The sequence below is a fragment of the Rhea americana genome, unplaced genomic scaffold, assembly GCF_003343005.1.
Source record: "Rhea americana isolate MKP2758 unplaced genomic scaffold, rheAme1 scaffold_16, whole genome shotgun sequence".
Classification (NCBI taxonomy): domain Eukaryota; kingdom Metazoa; phylum Chordata; class Aves; order Rheiformes; family Rheidae; genus Rhea; species Rhea americana.
In genome coordinates this window covers 529,958-547,899 of record NW_028185705.1, presented here as the reverse complement: position 1 = coordinate 547,899, position 17,942 = coordinate 529,958, and the positions used below count along the sequence as shown (strand labels likewise).

Below are 17,942 nucleotides of genomic sequence, written 5' to 3'. Positions count from 1 at the left end.
GGTGTTAGGGATTGTGGATTAATCATGCACAGGCCCAGGCTATGAGTTGGCCAGCTCTGTTTGCTAGCCAGATACCTGGCCAGGCTTTTAAATGCTGTCCAAGTACAGCTAGGATTGTTCCACTTTGCAGTGCAGCCCATCACCTACCTTTAGCCTTACAAGCACAGATTGAATTTAAAAATTCCCTTTCATAGTAATAATTGTTTGTCTGCATCCATTCAACCTTCCAGGTTGTTAGAATAGGCTGGAGCTGACAGGCCTGTCCCATAGGGGCACCCGGGACTCAACATCCAGCATTTGAGATGTTTTCTCTTACGCAGGCACTTTCCATTACTTCCTGGCAGAAACTTCAGATCAGATGCCAGTTTTGGAAGAGCTGTCCCACAGTTGCCCTTTGAATAGGGATTCCCATCCCACATTTATGATAGCTGGTTAGTTAGAATTTGTGTTGGCAGGGCTAAAAGACAAATGATTGCTCATCCTCTCAGCTTTGCCCCYGAGTGTGTCTCTAAGGACTACAAGCACGTACTGGTGAGGGAAGTGCRTGAGGGTTCCTTTTGTCCTTCCACTTAGATGACATGAGCTCCAGTGGTTGACTGTGAGGGTACACAAGATGCCTGTGATGTTCTAGCAAGTCCAGTAATCACAGTGAATCCAGTATCTTAGGTATGAAAACACCTAGAGTAGAGAGCATGTGGACAAGCACCTTTAAAAGCCTCAGATTTTTAAAGGGCTTACATCTGAACTTTTGGAACAAATGATAATGAGGAAAGTTGGGAATGAACAAATTATGTAATTTTTTTCATTTGGTATATATAATATATTTATTGAGGTCAGATCTGACTTGAAAAATACTTAATTACATTTAGTATCTCTTTGAATAACAGAAAAAAAGCATCTACAACTTGAATGACAACTGACCAGTCACCCAATCAGTTTAAGCTGAAGTTTCACCTGTGCTATTGAAATATTGTTCCCTCTGGGCCCTCCCCTCTCCTCTTGTTCACACTTGAGAGCTGATCAGTGGCTTGTAATGTGGGGAATTCTAATGACTGGAATAATTCAAAACAATTGGGTCAGTCTGCCAAAGTGTTCCAAACCAGAAAAACTAGAAGGTATTAAACCAAGTAATTTCAAGTTATTGTTTGAGGAAATGGTTTGCTGTGTTGTCTTATCCTTTTCATAGACTATTGTGCTGTTTTAATGGGTTACTTTTTGGACAAAGGCACATCTGGAAAGACTGAACCTATCAGGTCTGTTCCTTGTGTTGCATTCACAAACTTTGTTGCAAAAATGTTTGCTAGCAGAGGAGAAGGATTAGAAAGATTTCAGTGTTAGACATTATAAATATCCTAGAAGAGAAAAGATACTGTTTAAAGAGTAGAATGGTGTGGAATTGACTTCTTTAGTCATTATTGTTGTGATCACTTTTCATGTAATTATTTCTGTGAATTTCTTGAACTCTGTCTTTAAAAGTAGTTAAGTATTGGCCTCTTTTGCTCTCCCACTCCTGTTTTCCCAACGTAAGCAGAAGTATTTTAAGAACTCAGTCATAAGAAACTCAAACTAGCCAACTTCTGGAACTCAAGAATTTCTGAGGAGTGAAGGAGAATAGAGCTTTTCTACTCCTGAGGTCTAGTTATGCTGTTTTTTCCGAAGACCATTGTGATTGTTCTAATAAAATTTGGAAGGGCACTAATAACGTTAATCACTGTCCAGTTTTTTGAGTGACTTCATACACTGTCTTAGATATTAAGATAGTTTATCACTTTTAGCAAAGAGTACGAGCCCTTGTAGATAACAGTGAAAGACCAGAGAAGATCCATTTATATAAATTTCCTGAATATACAGAAAACTGGAAATGATTTTCTGAAGATCATTTTTACAAGTATTGTATCTAGCTGTTGAGAGGATGGGCACATAGAGCAAAGATGAAACCACTAACCTAGCCTTCCTTTTAATGCAGAGACTTTTGACAAGCGTAGCTAGCTGCTTGTTCTCATGAGGAATAGAGCCATTCAGAGCCATTTTGTTGGCCACCAGCATGTGCCAACATTTGTGGAAATAATCAGAAGCCAGATTCAGTCCTGGTCACCTTAGCTCTGTATTTGGTTAATGGATGATGTTTTTTGACAACAAGTTTTGCCAACATCTCTAGAGAAAAAAAGAAATATCCATTAATTTTATTAACTAGAGCTATTCTCCAGGCTGATGTTTGTATAATTCCTACTGACATTGCTGAGAGACTCAATATGCATTAAAGGAAGAATGAATTATGTCTTTTAAATGTTTCCATGAAGTTTTCCATTTTGTATTTTGACAATGCCATTAGTGCTAGAAAGAACCAGTCTTAATGATGCGGCTGCTTGCTTATGTACAGAGAGAAAGGGGCCATGTTTGAGCTCTGAGAACACTACATTTCTCTTTCTCCAAGAATACTGGAAAAGCAGGCATCAGCTGCCTGGCTTGCAAATCCTGTGTGTTAGGCAGAACAAGGTAAAGATGCATGTTGTGTGCTTACAGAATTGCTTGAGTCTGTATCTCAAAAAATTCTGTAGTTCAAATCTCTTATGTGTCCCCTATATCCTTCATCTTTGTAATAGACTTTGTATTTTGTTTTAGAATTTCAATCAGTTACCTGCTCTCTTCATTCACTAGAGAGAAATAATGTAAAAAACAATGGGAATCTCTTTGTAACCAATTGATAAAAACCATAGTTCTTTTAGTGAAAGCAACCCACAAGATGACTCAGAAGTTCCCTGATGCCGCTTCGTTTACACAACTGTGAGGGCTGTTGGCATGCAGAAAGGTGCAGCAGAATCAGCTTGATACAAGAGCTCAAAGACTCTCCATTATTTGCTGTAGCAGTTTGTAGCTGCTCAGAGCGTTTGCCAGTTCTCCAGTCAGTTGAGAGTAATATATTTCTGCAGAAGTCCTATGACAAAATCCTTAATTTGCAAGTTTCACATTTTTTACTGCTTAATTCTCTTGGAGGTTTTTACTTCAGGAGCAGTATGAATTAACTTGACAGTTTAAGTAACTGTGCACATGTATTTCTTCCTGTAATAAGAATGCAAGATGAGAACATGAGAGTTAAACTTATTCTATGTTTGTCATCTAGACAATATATGCCCAGTTGCTTGGGTGTCTGTTATTGTTAAGAAATGAAAAATGACAYGTGCCTGTGCCTGTAATGAGATCCTCCTTAGAGGCTGAAACACTTTTTTAACAAGTTTATAGGCTTGAATGTAAACAAACTTGTGATTGATACACATCTGGTGACTGGGATCTATCACCGTAACTTATCTGTAAGAGTTTGTAGTCTATCACACGCTTGTAGTCTGTCACATGGTGTGGACTTGAACAAAACTAAAGCAGACAGAGAAAATGATACACATTGACTCTTTCGCTGACTGAGAGCAAGTATTAATCATTTTGTAATACTGTCACTTTCTTGGAAGAAACACCAGTGATTTGAAATCTGAATATCCACCAACACATCTGAATTGTGTCATCTGAGTCATGGTCCCATTGCATTTTACTCTACCTTTTTTTTTTTTTTTAACCCGATATGCTCTATATTGCCCTAGCTGCTTCTATTCCAAATGCTGCTTCAGAGATTGCTTTCCTAATGCTGAACTTGTCCTTTGACTAGCTCTCATCTTCTCAAACTTAAAAAGTGTTTTCATTCAGGGGTCTTCACAGTCTAGCCTCTCCCTGCCTTGTGTCCACTCAGCTCTGAGAAATTCACTCCTCTCCAGTCAACCATTTGTGTTGAGTCAGCAAGTAGTTTCCTCCCACATGCTAAATTTTCAATTAAAAAAACAATTTCCTGCTTCCTGCTTTCCCCTAAGTGATGCTCATGCTTTGGATAGGCTTCCCCTGAAAATCTACAGAATCTTCATTTTCCTCATACAGATCTTTCCTCCAGGTTCCACTTGCTGTTGAGCCTTCAGAAAAAATGGCAGCAGTATAGATGCTGTTTTATTGAAGCTGTTGATGCTACGATAATGTATTTGTGGTTTAGCCATTGATATTTGCCACTTATAATTCTTGCGTACCTTTAACAGAGATGGCATATGGGTTAATAACATATGTGTCAGCTGCTCCATTTGGGAAAGCTGTGTCACTACCTCTGGCTATAAGAACAATTCTTCATTTACCTTGAATAGTCACAATAGCACAGTATCTGTGGCACAAAAAGGAACAGAAATATGGACCCCCAAATCCAAGCTTTTTTTTTTTTTTTTTTTTTTTTTTTTTTTTCCTTCTATCCTGTTCCCTGGGTCCTCTTTTCCTTTAATAAATTCTGGGAAATTACATGAGTTTGACTTGTACATTGCAATAGAGATTTTTTTTTACTCACTATTSAGAAGGTCTGGCCACAACTGTGTCTTTGTCTGAAGATATTTGTCTGAAGATACAGCTCCAATCATCAACTATAATAAGATTTTCGAATCTTTTATCCAGGCAATAGAGATTGCCTGATCCACATGATAGATATATTTGTTGTCAGGATAGGTTGCTAAAATAGGTTGCCTTCCTAAATATTTTTTTTCAAGCGCTTAGAAATTGTGGCATACACGATTTATTAAATACTGATATTTTAAAACCATTTTACCGTGACAATATATCATCTGCCCTAGTTTTGTTTGTTTGTTTTTTTGTTTTCCCTAGATACAAGCATTCTTTAATGCAAATATACTCTTAACTATAGAAGTATTACTGCCATGAGTGTCAGGTCTCAGGTCCCATTGCTTCTGTTTCTCTGTGCTCATTCCTTGTAATAATCTGCAGGTTACACCACCATTTGTATTTTCTCTATACTGGAGCTTTGATATCTAGGAAAATACAATTGTAAGCATTCTATTTCCTGATTTCAATGTTCTTAAAGTTAGTTTCTAGTATATTTTTTTGAAATCACAAGATGTTCAGGAACATTGCTCTGGATCCCTATTGGCTGTTTTCTTGTCTTTGGAATTGCTTTTCTGACCCTCTCAGGAGGGAAACCCACTTTTTGGAAGTAAGAGTAATGATGGATTGCAAAGGGTGTTTACAGTAGCTTCAGAAGTGTCTAAATAATCATTCCATTCAGCATGCAAAAACTCTTTGATCTTGACACTGCAAAATATATCTTCTCCTGTCCTCTGTGTCAACATGGGAGCTTCTTGAAAGGATACCGTAGCAGGAACATGTATATTTTCAAGTGACAAATCTGGCCCTTTGCAATAGTCTGCTCTTTTTTTCCTTTTCTCTCAATGAATTCTCCCAAATTCCCAAGCCTTTATTTAACAAGAGAAATAGGAGTCTCTCACGGGAAATTCAAAGTAGCTTAGCTTGGCTTGATGGAGTGCCAAAGAGGGCAGTGGTACTTTAAAGTAGCCGCTAATAACTTTAAATTCTCCTTAGGCATGGCAAGACAGAGAGATTTTTCATCCTGAGGAGCAAATGGAAAGAGAGACTGGTCTTCAAACTGAAAGCATTCAGTGGCAAATAGAGACATATAAATTGTTTTCCCCTCTATTTTCTGTTGGTGCCTCTCTGCCGATAGATGCCCTTGTCTTTGGGGGGCTGTGATCAGGGGCTCAAAACCAGAGCTGGCTGGGGGGGGGGGTCCTGTGCTTTTACCCAAAGGATAATCTGCACCAAACGTGGTGCTTCAGAGAAGTTAGAATCAATAAGGTTGGAAGGGACCTCTGGGGATCATCTAGTCCAACCTCTCCACTCAGCAGGGTYACCTAGAGCCTGTTAGACAGGGTTACATCCAGGCGGGCCTTGAAGATCTCCAGAGAAGGAGACTCCACAACCTCTCTGGGCAACCTGTTCCAGTGCTCAGAGTTGGATAACTCTGTTCATGAATTGGAGTTGATTTCTAATTTTGACTGGGCAAAATAACGTGATATAACATTTAAACACATTAGCAATGGGTCTTTGTTCATTTTGAAATGAAGTTTCTGTTTAAAAATCATTATTTTCAAAGAAAAAGGTTGGAGAAGATTATAATAATTGCAAAGCAAAATGAAACACTTATGTGAGTCAGAGAAAATCTTAGGGATCATTTTTATGTTTTATCTTTCCTCAGCCTTTCCTTTTCTCCGATACATTTTTTCCCGCAGAAACTATTCTTTCCTCCCCAGAGTTTTTGGATCACCTAGCACCAACAGACCTGACCTGCTACCAGGCAACCTCTGCGTCAGCTTCTCTGCATCTGAAATAAGGAATAATGATACTGACCTACTTTGTAAAGTGCTTAGAGATCTGTTGATGGGACGTGCAATAGGAGAGTGATCTTTTGCAATTTTAAAGCCATACAGTTGTTCTTTACAAATGTTCAGTGGTTTTCTTCTAGGTGTTCATGTATCTGTTTTGCTGTATTTTAGGAAGATAGCTGTCCTTTGACAGATTGCAAGCAGATAGACTGCTGATGGTATATACACTGTCTTCTCTAGAAATCATTTACCATAAGCTCTAGAAATCCTTTACCACAGAATACATTTTCTATTTCCTCGTTTCACTGTAATTTTTCATCTGTATTTTTAAAGCCTATCTATGAATATCTCCTTTGCCATGCTTTTAATTAACTCATCCCCACTGCTGTTTTTATTGACATCTCTAATTTTTTAATTAACACACTGTGCAGTATACTGAAGGAAGGAAGAAGTTAGTATCTAAGATGCTGTAAAAGATAAAAGAGTTTGTTGCTGAGAAGCAAAATAAAAAGTCACAAGTGTGTCTTCATCTTCCTACAGTGACAAGGAGAAAGTCACTGATGATGCAATTTTCTTTAAAAAATTTTCTTTTTTCCTAAAGCAGACTAAATGTATGTTTGATAYATAATATGCAAAATATGTTAAAACTGCATAATTCTGTGGTATGGATGTGTTTATCACTATTACTGTATTAATACTACTTTTTTAATTTTACCTGTGTACTCGTGAGAAGTATAGTTCACAGACATTTACTTTATCTTGAGGTCTCAACTGCTTGGGCAGCTTCACCCCTTTCCAAGATGGGCACTTGAATGAGTCAGGATTTTYGTGAACAATCTTTACTTTGCAGATATTTCAGTTTCGACTCCTATGCTGTTCCTGTTTCAGATATGTTGTTCTTGTTTCAGTGGAAACATCAAAAAGAATCCCAGATTTTCACCAAGATAGTTTGTCTAATGTGTTGTCCATGTTTTTTGCCTTTTGTTTTTTGGGGTTTTTTTTGGTCTTTTTTTTTTCCAGTCAGTTTAAACTTGTTCAGTTTTTATCCCTCTGCTATCTGTTTTGTTTGTTTTGCTTTTCTATGATGTTATTTTTGCCCATCTGTTTAATTCGTGACCCTACCCAGCCATGCTTGTTGTATGTATCCTGATGAGTGATCTATGCTTCCCAAAAGGAAAACTAATTGTAAGAATGCCTCAAGAGGCCTAGCATGAAGACTAACTGCTCCGTAAGGATGGTAATCAGATTTGAGAGTTTTCTTCCTCCTAGGCTTGCCTTCCAGTCCATATTTATTTCCCACTGTTTTTCCTTTGCTCATTATTTACAGACTTCTTTTCTTCTTTCTTCAACAGGTGGGCTCTGCATTGCTCAGTCCCTGAAAATCCCACAGGATCGCAAAGACAAGACCATCGACTTTGATAAAATTATCAAGCAGCTTCTAGAAACTCCTAATGCCAGGGCCATCGTTATTTTTGCCAATGATGAGGACATAAAGTAAGGATGACTAAGAGAATTAATTTATTTGTGCTTGGTAGCTATGCAGAAAAAGAGAAAGCAAGTAAGAATAAAAATAAAAACATGGAAATATCTGTTGGTAAAAACGTTGTGGGAACATGGAGTTTACACCTTGTCACAGCAGCAGGAAAAATGGAGTACTGAGCAAGATCTGAACGATTTTCCTGTGACTACAAACAACGTCATAAGATTACTCATACATTTGATGACAGGCCTGACCTTACCTCTCAATGAGACATTATGCCCCTCTATTCATACTAGTAATACTATGTATTCTTTATTAATACAGGTAGTTTTATGGCAAATAATCATTACTAGTGATAAAATGGCATGGATGCTCAAGGTTAAACCATACAAATCGGATACCGTTTGCTCTTAAGATAATATAAATAATATCTTAGAACAGTGTGACTCTCATTTTTACTTCTTACATCTTCTCTGAGTATAACTTATAGATTAGCTTAAAGTTTCGGTTTGTGTATCCATGTGTGGCTTAGTTTTATACAGAACAACGCTAACAAGAAGTTAGGATAAAATGTCAGTAAAGTCAATGACACCATTTTAAGTTTTAGTGAAATCAGGATTTAATTCTTAGTATACTAAGTGAATCAAACAAAAGTGCCAATCTGTGCTGCATGGATCACGACACTATCTATTGCGAAGCTGCTGCTAGTTACAGGAATATGCCATTTCTGTTCATTTTGCAGGCTTGCAACACACTATTTTTACTAAGCAATTAAATGCTTAAATTCATTTATGAACAAAATGTTCTTTTTCACAGGCAGATCCTTGCAGCTGCTAAAAGGGCAGATCAAGTTGGTCATTTTCTATGGGTGGGGTCCGACACTTGGGGCTCCAAAGTGAGTCCGTTAATTCAGCAAGAAGATGTTGCTGAAGGAGCAATCACCATTCTGCCTAAGAGAGCAACCATAGAGGGTAAGAGCTCTTTTTGATTGTCTTTCTGTCATAGCTTCGCACCTTTTTTTCCCTGTTTTATGAAACTACAGTGGTACAAAATTGATTGCCCATGTGTTTTGTCATATCTTACGTGAATACATATGTATAGACGTAGTAAGATACAATGAATATCAAATAAATTAAATTAGTCTTCATCCTCTGAGATTTTCCTAATGTATTCCTGATCTGAAAGTTGTATGTTGTTTCCACAGTTGAAAACCTACTAGCAGTTATTTATTAAAAGCATGATTTCAGAGCTTATATTAAAGTTTGCTAATAGCACAAGGCCCTTGCCACCAGAAACCAAAATAAAATGATATTAATGTATAATATATGTATGTTTATCGGAAGGATGGGAAGAAAAAATTTATTGCAATTTACATGTCACTTCATATTCAGTGGATTTGTTCCCTACTAAGGAAGCAAAAATTCATTTTCAGATGAGTAGTGTCCCTATATTTAAATTCAGTTTAATTTATATTTCATTCAGATCAAGCACCACATATATTTATATTTATTACTCATGTCATTTATAATACATGTATTTGTACATACACACGTATATAAAAATTTAGGGACACTTTTTCTTTATCTAATTTCTTCCTTTTTCAGCATTTCTTTTTTTTCTGAAGTCTTTTTTTTTCTGATCCTTCTTCAGTTTGTTATCCCCTTTGTCTGCATAGATACTTAACAATACAAATGGCTTTCTCTGGGGCAAACCAAACCTGCTGATTAGAATCTGTGTTTTCCTTTAATATGAGAAGAAAAATTCTTTATAAGGGAGACAAAAGTGATGAAAAGTATCTCCTCTGCCTGTATATGGCTTTCTGTTCCTCTTCTATCAGGCAGAGTCTCCACAGAGTCTTTGGAAAGTGTTTCACACATTAAAATAAGCTCTGGTATCTTCACTCACAGGAAGACCAAATATTTGCATTTCTTTTTACTGTGTCTTTACTACTGCCTTGTTAATTATTCTCAGATCTATAGTATGCTTCATCCTTTTATATCTTTGAAATTGTGGAAGCATTTTTGCATGTTACTTTTCCATAATGGCATAAAGTTGGTAGACTTTCATACTATCTGTTTCTGTCCTTGAGAGTTTCTGACCTAGAAACTAAAGGCCTGCCAGGAATACAAACACACAAATTTTCCAAGTTTACTTGTTTAAGAATACATTCCTTCTATGTTACACATAAAACACATTAAACTAATGGGAAATATGTAATTTCCTTTTGGAAACAGTAAGTGGCGATTACAGAATGGAGGGATTCAGGTATAGAAGGTCTGTTAACAGATTCAAGCATCAGCAAATTCAGAGGATCTACAAAGAAAAAATGTTTCTATTTAAGCTCGCAAAGAACTTCTTCAGAATATGGAATTAGGCAATTACCTGAAAGTTGGTTAGCTGCATTTTGTACTTGTAGTTATGTAGATTCCATGACTACTTGAGTTTTGTGATACTTAAATTATATTTTGTCTGTGCATATGTTTGTGATCGTTCTTCAAGAACTGGTTCTGTATGGGCAGATACCTATTCTGAGATCCATTGAGTTGGGTCTTATTTTCCGAAAGGAGAAAACACTCAGGAAAAAAAAAAAAAGTACTTGGTTTAAAGGACAGGCAAAGCAAAAATGTTTTAGAATAACAGTTACAATGTCAATAGCAAATGCTCCCTGAATGCTTTGTGACTACTCAGAAAGGTTCAGGGTGGTTCTTACCTTTTCAATCCCATTCATCCATCCCTAATTACCATCTGTATTTGCCATCTGCTTAGTCCTATTAGGAGGAAGAGTAAAGAGATGGCTAAGAGCACAGAGCAAATTCCTGTTCCCACACAGTAATTTTCATATTGACCTTCACAGACAGAATTCTTAGTGCTATCCTAGTAACTGTTTCTATTTGTAGGAAGTGTTTTTCCAAACTACACATTTCTCCTGTTAGGCGGATTCCATTTCTAGTTCATCCATTATGAGATATATTCAGTGAAATCTGTTACTTACAGGAAGTAATCAATCCCTGGATATTAGCGTTTTCTTGCTTAGTGAAGCTATTATCTGTTTAGATTGTCGGTCTTTCTTTCATTTAGRCTACTGTATTTTATTTTGTTTTTTTTTCCTGTTGTAATTTCATTTGGCTATGAATCCAAGAGAACTGGAAACAGACATTTTAATGTCATTCTTTTATCAGGCAGCAATGAACATTTGCTTTCTAAAATTTAGTAATGCATTTCTTTTGATGAATACATAAAATAAATGAAATAAGAGGCCTTGATTTTTCCCTAYAAATTGATGGAAACAAACTAAATTAGCAAAATGGAACTGTATTTGCCCTAAAGAAACRTATCTCGAGCAGTATCATAGTCTGGCGCAGTCTCCTCTTTATGTAGTGCTCTGCAACAAGGCTCTAGTCTGCTGCTGCAGCTTATAGGCTCCAAGAAAATGGTTAAGCACCAACTTAATTCCCACTGAGGCTGGTAAGACGTAAGCGTTGAACTAAAATATCTGCTTCTGTAAGGATGGATACTCTTATTTTGCTCCTCCAGAGCATCTTAATTCTATTTCTTGTTTTTTATCACTATGTTAAGTAGTACTTAGAATAAGTTTCCTAACAAACCTCTTTGGAAACACAGAGCTCTGTAGCTTCTATTCTTTTGCTAGTGTTGCTGATGATAGAAAAATACGATACCTTAATCTTAARTATGTGATTCTGCTAGCCTCTTCTCATACTTCAGGGGGAAAATCCTAGTCTAATAAGCCAGAAGGTGTTAAATTTCATTGAAGATTAATGTGCTAGACTATTATAAGTATATAGTACCTTTTGAATTATCAAACATTTAAAGTCTGTAAATCTACTGTTTAGATAAATCATAAACTGAAACAAAAAATACAGGAAAAAACATTTCAAATAACACTGCTACAAATCACAGCTCTTCTGTTCTAAACACAGGCTTTAAATGCAAATGTGTTGGTATATTCACAGTTGTCTACACATACATGACTTAAAGTGCATTCCCTGTTTTTATAGCAGTGGGTGTCCTAGTAGCTTGTGACTCCACAGGAAGTTTAAAGCATTCAATTTTTTTGTAGAATCAGGCCCCAGATATGCGGTTACTTGTCTTGATGCTGGATGTCACTCTTGGGACAAAATTTTCTTTGCATTAGTCCCATGGGGTGATTTGGGAAGTCATTACATGAATCCAATTCATTCATCTTAAATCAATCTTAATGTAACCCGATTGTGTCTGATGTAATTATGCTGGATATAGTTGCATCTTATTTGCATAATTGCAGTAGACAGTGAGCCAGAGGAAGTGTGCACTTAAATAGTAATCACTTCATAAAAACTTGTGTTGGAAACAGGCCCCATAGCCAACTTCAAGTATCAGCTGAGCTGAAAGGCTTTCCAAGGTTTATAAGGAAAAAGACAGAGGTATTTATTTTTGAAACAACTGTTGCAGCAAAATACTGAATTCTAGTTATTGTTACTTTGAATTCTTCTTCCAAAAAGGAGGTTGTGTTGTTGTGTCCTCAGGTGACAGTAGATTACTAACACAGCTACCCAATCCTGAAACTCAACGTATGCTCACAGCGGCAAACACAGTATGTTATGTTGCATTGCAATACTGCAAGTACCAGTGCTTATGGAAGTAAGACTTCCTAGTCGGATGCCTTATGTTAGTCTTTTACTCAGAGTATGCACTCGTAACCTTGCTGTGAAAAGGTCTAATGTAATTGCAGAGTGCATATTAGTACCAGCAGGTGAGAAAAATTAAACAGTTTAAACAAGAGGAAAAAAAAGATGTATTTTTAATTAATATTTGAATTAGGTTTATTCCTATTATTTTCGTTTTAYAGTAATATTAAAATAATGAACATCTGCTCTGCCTGCTTTTGACATTAATTAAAACACCACCAAAAAAAAAAAAAGAAAACAAAAACTTCTCTGCAGTCCTTTTGGTTGATTTTACCCACTGCTACTTTGTTCCCCAGATATCCTCTTCCTTCTTCGGCCACCTGAACAAAGAGAGAAACCTTGTGCATTGGGGAAATTCCTATGTGAATTTGTCATTAGGAACAGAAAAAATCCTGTGCTAATCTAGGAAAAGGTGTGATTCAGTAAAGAGGAGCCAGGGTGAAGTACAGGAAGGGTTCAGGTGAGCCAAAACAGGCTATTTTGAAGCAACAGTTTGATCAGGATCATGGTAAAAATGGGAGACATTGAGGCAAATACAAAAAGTTTCCAAAATTTCAGGTACCACAGGGAAGGTGGAAGCTGTGTGGAAAATCAAAAGAAGGGTTGAGATTTCAAAAARCAAGTGTTTCGTTCTTGCAGCTTAGATGGAATGCTTGCCGTTGGACTGGCAAATTACTGTACATACGAAGTTTTAGAAGCATTGTAGACTGTTCAATACAACAAGAAATATAATGTGGAACTGAATGCACCCTGGATTCCTGTAGGTCATAATATCAATCCAGCAATGGAGTTCCACTAAATCATGGCTGGGACGAACAACTTCCAGCCTATTTCTTTGTAGATTTAAGTGAACTTCTTCCACAGTAATGTTTTTAGTCAGAAACTGACCTCTAAGAACTCCACTACCACTTTGGCTCTTTATTTTCCAGTAGATTTAATAAACTTCAGAACACTTCCTTCTCTTATAATCACTATTATACCCAAGTCTAATCTTTATTACACTGTGTGTGTGTGTGTGTGTGTGTATATATATATATATATGTATTAAAAATATATATACCTATATATGTATGTATACACACAGATAGACAGGAGTTACTTGGATGACCCTCTCACTAAAGGCAGTAACACTGTTGGTCCTGACATCAATTTAAGTTCTCCCTAGCAGGTAGTTATAATTCATGCATTCCTAAATTCTRTCCCTGGAGGAAAAACTGTTCTTCCTGCCAGTGGAAAGAAAGTATCTGTGGCATGAGGGAAAGACCTGATCCTTTTAAGATCAATTTATGCAGTACTTGCTGATTAAATATGGAAAGTGATCAGATAATACATCTACAGAAGGTATTCAAGCCCAAGGAATAGTGTCAGGTAGCTGATCTAGGGTTTCAAGATGATGGTCTTCCCCATCCCCCCCCTTTTCTTTACCACCTTTTCTTTTAGCCTAAGCAATTTCCACACTTCAGATTTTAAATTTGCTTATACCAGTCCCAAGTATCTATCCATGTTATAAATGATGCATTAAAATTCTTCAAGAGTGTGACAGGAGAGGCCACTCATAATTAGTAGATAAGTAAAATTTAGGATTTTGATTAGACCTTGTGAAATTTTAGGGAAGAGAAAGTGGAGCTAAGAAGGGATTTTGTGGCTAGAACTCTGCATCACAGTCCAGCAATACTGTTTTTTAGCAAAAGCAACGTCACAGCTGAAATGAGGAAATCAGCAGAATACCTTTATTTCTGCAGAAATGCCCCTATTCTGCAGCTCCAAGATCTGTCCTTTCAGCCTTAACTCCATCCAGACATTGAGAGGGGCATTTTGGGCTTGGCTGGGGATCACTAGACAGTGGCATGTCTGCTTTTCCTTCCAACCTCAAAACTTCTTGTTCAAGTTTTTGCATAGGAAGAACATGCTTTGTTAAGCATGACATGTGATGTAGTAAAAATGACTATTTTCAAGAGACTAGTGATTTTGCTTGCTGCTTTTTATCTACGCAGTCTGATAAACAGAGGTTCATAGAACCTCTTTTCATAGAAAATAATGAGCAGCTTCTCTTTAAGAATTATCGTCAGCAGTTCAGAAGTCATGTAAAACTAGATATAACTAAGGATTTCTGAAAATCACATCTGTATTTTTAAGTATTCTGGTCTTACTGGTATATTTGTTAGGTTTTGCAAATGGTTCTGAGAACTGCAAGGTTTCAAAATTAGATGTTTATGACTTCAGGAATTAAAAGTGTAGTCAGATAGTTCTTAAAAACTTCTTTAACTTCGACTGTAAGAAGATRACCAGTATCTAATTCTTGATTTCTATTTTTCTATGACTGTTTTCTGTCAGAAAATTGTCTAATTGTGCTGCTGCATTGTATTTCACCTTGTTATTAGCATTCATGCTGCCRGCTTGACACTTTCATGTATCTTGCTCTTTAATTTTCTTTTTCTTTTAAAATGGCCTTCCTCATTTTTCTTACTTATATGTGTCTTTTCATGGATGGCAGCTGACACTGAAATAAAGRCTAGGGTTGGAAGAGATACGAGAGGAGAAACAAAGAGGCTAATATATTTTGCAGTAGTAATTATTTTGAATGTCTGGCAAAATGCTTTCCCGGTATTTAAAATAAATAAAAAGGAAAAAAGAAAAGTATTTATGGTCTGAAGTCAGAATTTAAGATCAGTATTTGGATTCCAGTGATATAAACATGGATGTGACCTAGGTTTGCAGTCTTGTGAAATTCTCAGCTATGAGGTTAAAGAGTGGCTCAAATTCAGCACAAATAAGTGCATAATTATTTTAAAAAGTGTTGCAAAAGCTGTAAACCAGCATAGCTGTCCTTGAATTTTTCAATTGTCTCTATTTGCTCAACCTCCAAAGAAATGGTGACTCAAGTTTTTAATGCTCTCTTTATTTCCGGTAAGAAGTGATTTTCTTCGTTTGTTTGTTTGGGCAGTATTACATCTGGAAGTAACAATAAAAGAATAGGAATTTAGCAAAGTGAGAATGAAAATATATCTGACTGTTTGTTTCTCTGGATCATCTGTTTGAGATTTCAAAACTCTTCTTTTCAGTGTGTTTTTGGGTGAAGAGACAAGAGTAGAACTATCAAGATATTTGTACTTTCCTGATTGTCTTATGATTAAGAGGATAAGTACAATAAAGATTTTAATTAAAAGTCAGAAATTAAAAAAAAATTAATAATAACAGCCTCAGCCTTTTCTTCTATTCAAAAAAAAGGTTATATTTTAAAATAATTCTAAATAGCTGAATCCTCTTTAGAAACCTAAGCTCTAAGAGGACTGCAAGTGGGAAGATCTGTAAGTCCTTTTTAAATTTTTCCATGTTCTTTTTACTGGGACAAAAAGCTATTCTGTAGATACTAGGCTTTCACAATTTAGTCTTTAGCTCACAAAATACATTAAGACATCTTAAATTTAAAAATATTTACAAAAGAGTCATATGTGAGTTAGTAGCACATAGTTTAGTGGTTCTCAAACGTTTTACTTTCACATCCCTGGTCTAGCAAAGCAAAAGAGCTGAAAGTTAATTTTTCTCTATTTTAGAGACATTATTGAATTTTATCCAATATAAATAAAATTCAGGAGTGCTGTTCTGTAACTAGCTATAGCTGCTGATAGCTTAGTGTCCTTTTATCTCCCTCTCTGAACAGAACAGAAGACTGTTATATCTCATAATATTTGTAAAATAATCAGTTTGGAACTCTTTATTTACCATCTCATTATGAGTATTTTACAGGGCTCTGTCATTAGGTTCTCAAGGTTTTTCTGTGTACTCCTGGGGCCTCAGACAGTGCTTTTAAGAAAGTAAGTGAGATGGAAAGATGTAGCTGTAGGGGGTGTTTTGTTCCAGGCTGTTGTGCTTTTGTGCCAGGCCTGCTGTGAGAGGCTGTAGTGCTGCCGGAGGCTGAGTGCAGGAATTTGTGCAGCCTCCGTATAGCAGTGGTTGTAAACTCTAAATGCCAGAGGGGAAACAGAGAAACAAATCATAAGAGAAAAGTCTTCAGAGAAATAGTGCAGACAATCTCTCTGTAATTTTACTCATTCTTCCTGTTGCCTCCTCTGAATTTTTCTATCATCCCTTTGCTACTACCCATCTGATTTGATTTTCTTTCTGTACTGCTGAAAAGGCTCTAGCATGGGCAGATATAGTCTTATTTGGCCTCTTCATTTTGGCTGTTTTGAGAACATTGAGACCAATAAACAAATTTCCATTTCCCCAGTGCCATCAACAGAACAGGAGCTGGGAAAGTGGTCCCTGCAAGGGAGTCCAGGATACTTCACACAAGGATTTTAGTCTTCTGCTTTGTGGGGCTTTAACTAACACAGTTAAAAGCAAAAACAGTCTGGAAATGCACTTAAAGTTCTGCCCAAAGTCCTTTTCATGTCAGTAGTTTGAAAGAGTGACTTGTTTTTGGATACTGTATCCTGCAGGTTAAGTTTGCATGAGGAACAATACATATAAATACTTATTTGCATCGTTTTTTCTTGGAGTAAGTAATATTTATCAGCTTTGGAATTAAAATACTAAGAGTATTTTGTGTTCATATTTATTAAGTAAATGCAGAAATCATCTTTTAAGATACATGTTTGTTCATCCAGTACATTTTGTAAAAAAGATCCTCTCAAGTTGCCCCTACCTGCCCCTTACAGAAAATGCATAAGTTGTCCAAGGGCAGGTGAAGGAAGTACTTAACGTTTTGCTCTCCTCTATCAATCACACAGCGTTTATAGTCATTCTGCCTGCAAACTTGTTGGGAATATACCCTTCCCAATACTGACGAACCCGTTAATTGAATTTAAATTAATACTGAAGTTACCTGGGAATCCAAGACACCCTTGCAGCTGTGAAAAGCTTATTGCATATTGATTTAAGTATTTTGAAAAGTAACACTGGGAGTTAAGATGTGCTTGAATTCCTCTGTGCTTAGTGCTGAATTTCATTTGCTCTTGCTCACGTTTATATGGGCTCTGTCATGATTGTGGGAGCGCAGTGTGTGCAGCAAAGGCAGCCCAGGCAAGTATGCAGATGTGGCCAGGCCGTGGGCTTTGCTGAGCACTACCGATGCATGCCGTCTTCATAGGGAATGTTTAGTAAGCCAGGCATCGTGTGATGCTTCTTTTTATACATTCTTTCATGCTCTGCCAGTTTGAAGCTTCCCCATGAAAAGTGCAGTGCAATTAAATGTTGGCTTAAATACGACTCTGCAGTGATGCAGTCTCCTGAGATTGATAGATATGGTAATGCTGTTGAGATTCAGCCAAACAAGGCCTAATTTCTAATCGTAGAAAGACATTGTATATTCACTGTGGTGTTTCAGTAGCCATGCAGTGCTTAACTTTAAAGGGTTGCAAAGGCGGCTTTGGGGAGAGGTTTAGTAAGTTCAAAGAGCCAGTAGCTTAATGGGAGCATTATTTTTTAATATGCAGATATAGGAAAGTTAACCAACACAGTTCTAGAAAGTTTCAAATTAATGTAATTTTTGTAGTTTCCTTTTAACTTAAGGCATTGAAGCTTTCTTTTCTTCTTTTGTTTAAGATTCCCTGTAGCTGTTAGTCA

At 36.6% G+C, this 17,942-nt stretch overlaps 1 protein-coding gene across 3 annotated transcripts in view; it reads left to right on the top strand.

The window, feature by feature from the left end:
• GRM7 (glutamate metabotropic receptor 7) overlaps positions 1-17,942 on the top strand; it is a 359,963-nt gene that overhangs the window by 167,083 nt on the left and 174,938 nt on the right. For all 3 annotated transcript variants that reach the window (XR_014895237.1, XM_085300020.1, XM_085300019.1), the window contains exons 3-4: positions 7,562-7,703; positions 8,506-8,660. Coding sequence is in view for 2 of the 3 variants with exons in the window: in XM_085300020.1 (XP_085156146.1) it covers positions 7,562-7,703; positions 8,506-8,660 (297 nt within the window). In the remaining variant the exon portion in view is untranslated. The remainder of the gene's footprint in view (positions 1-7,561; positions 7,704-8,505; positions 8,661-17,942) is intronic.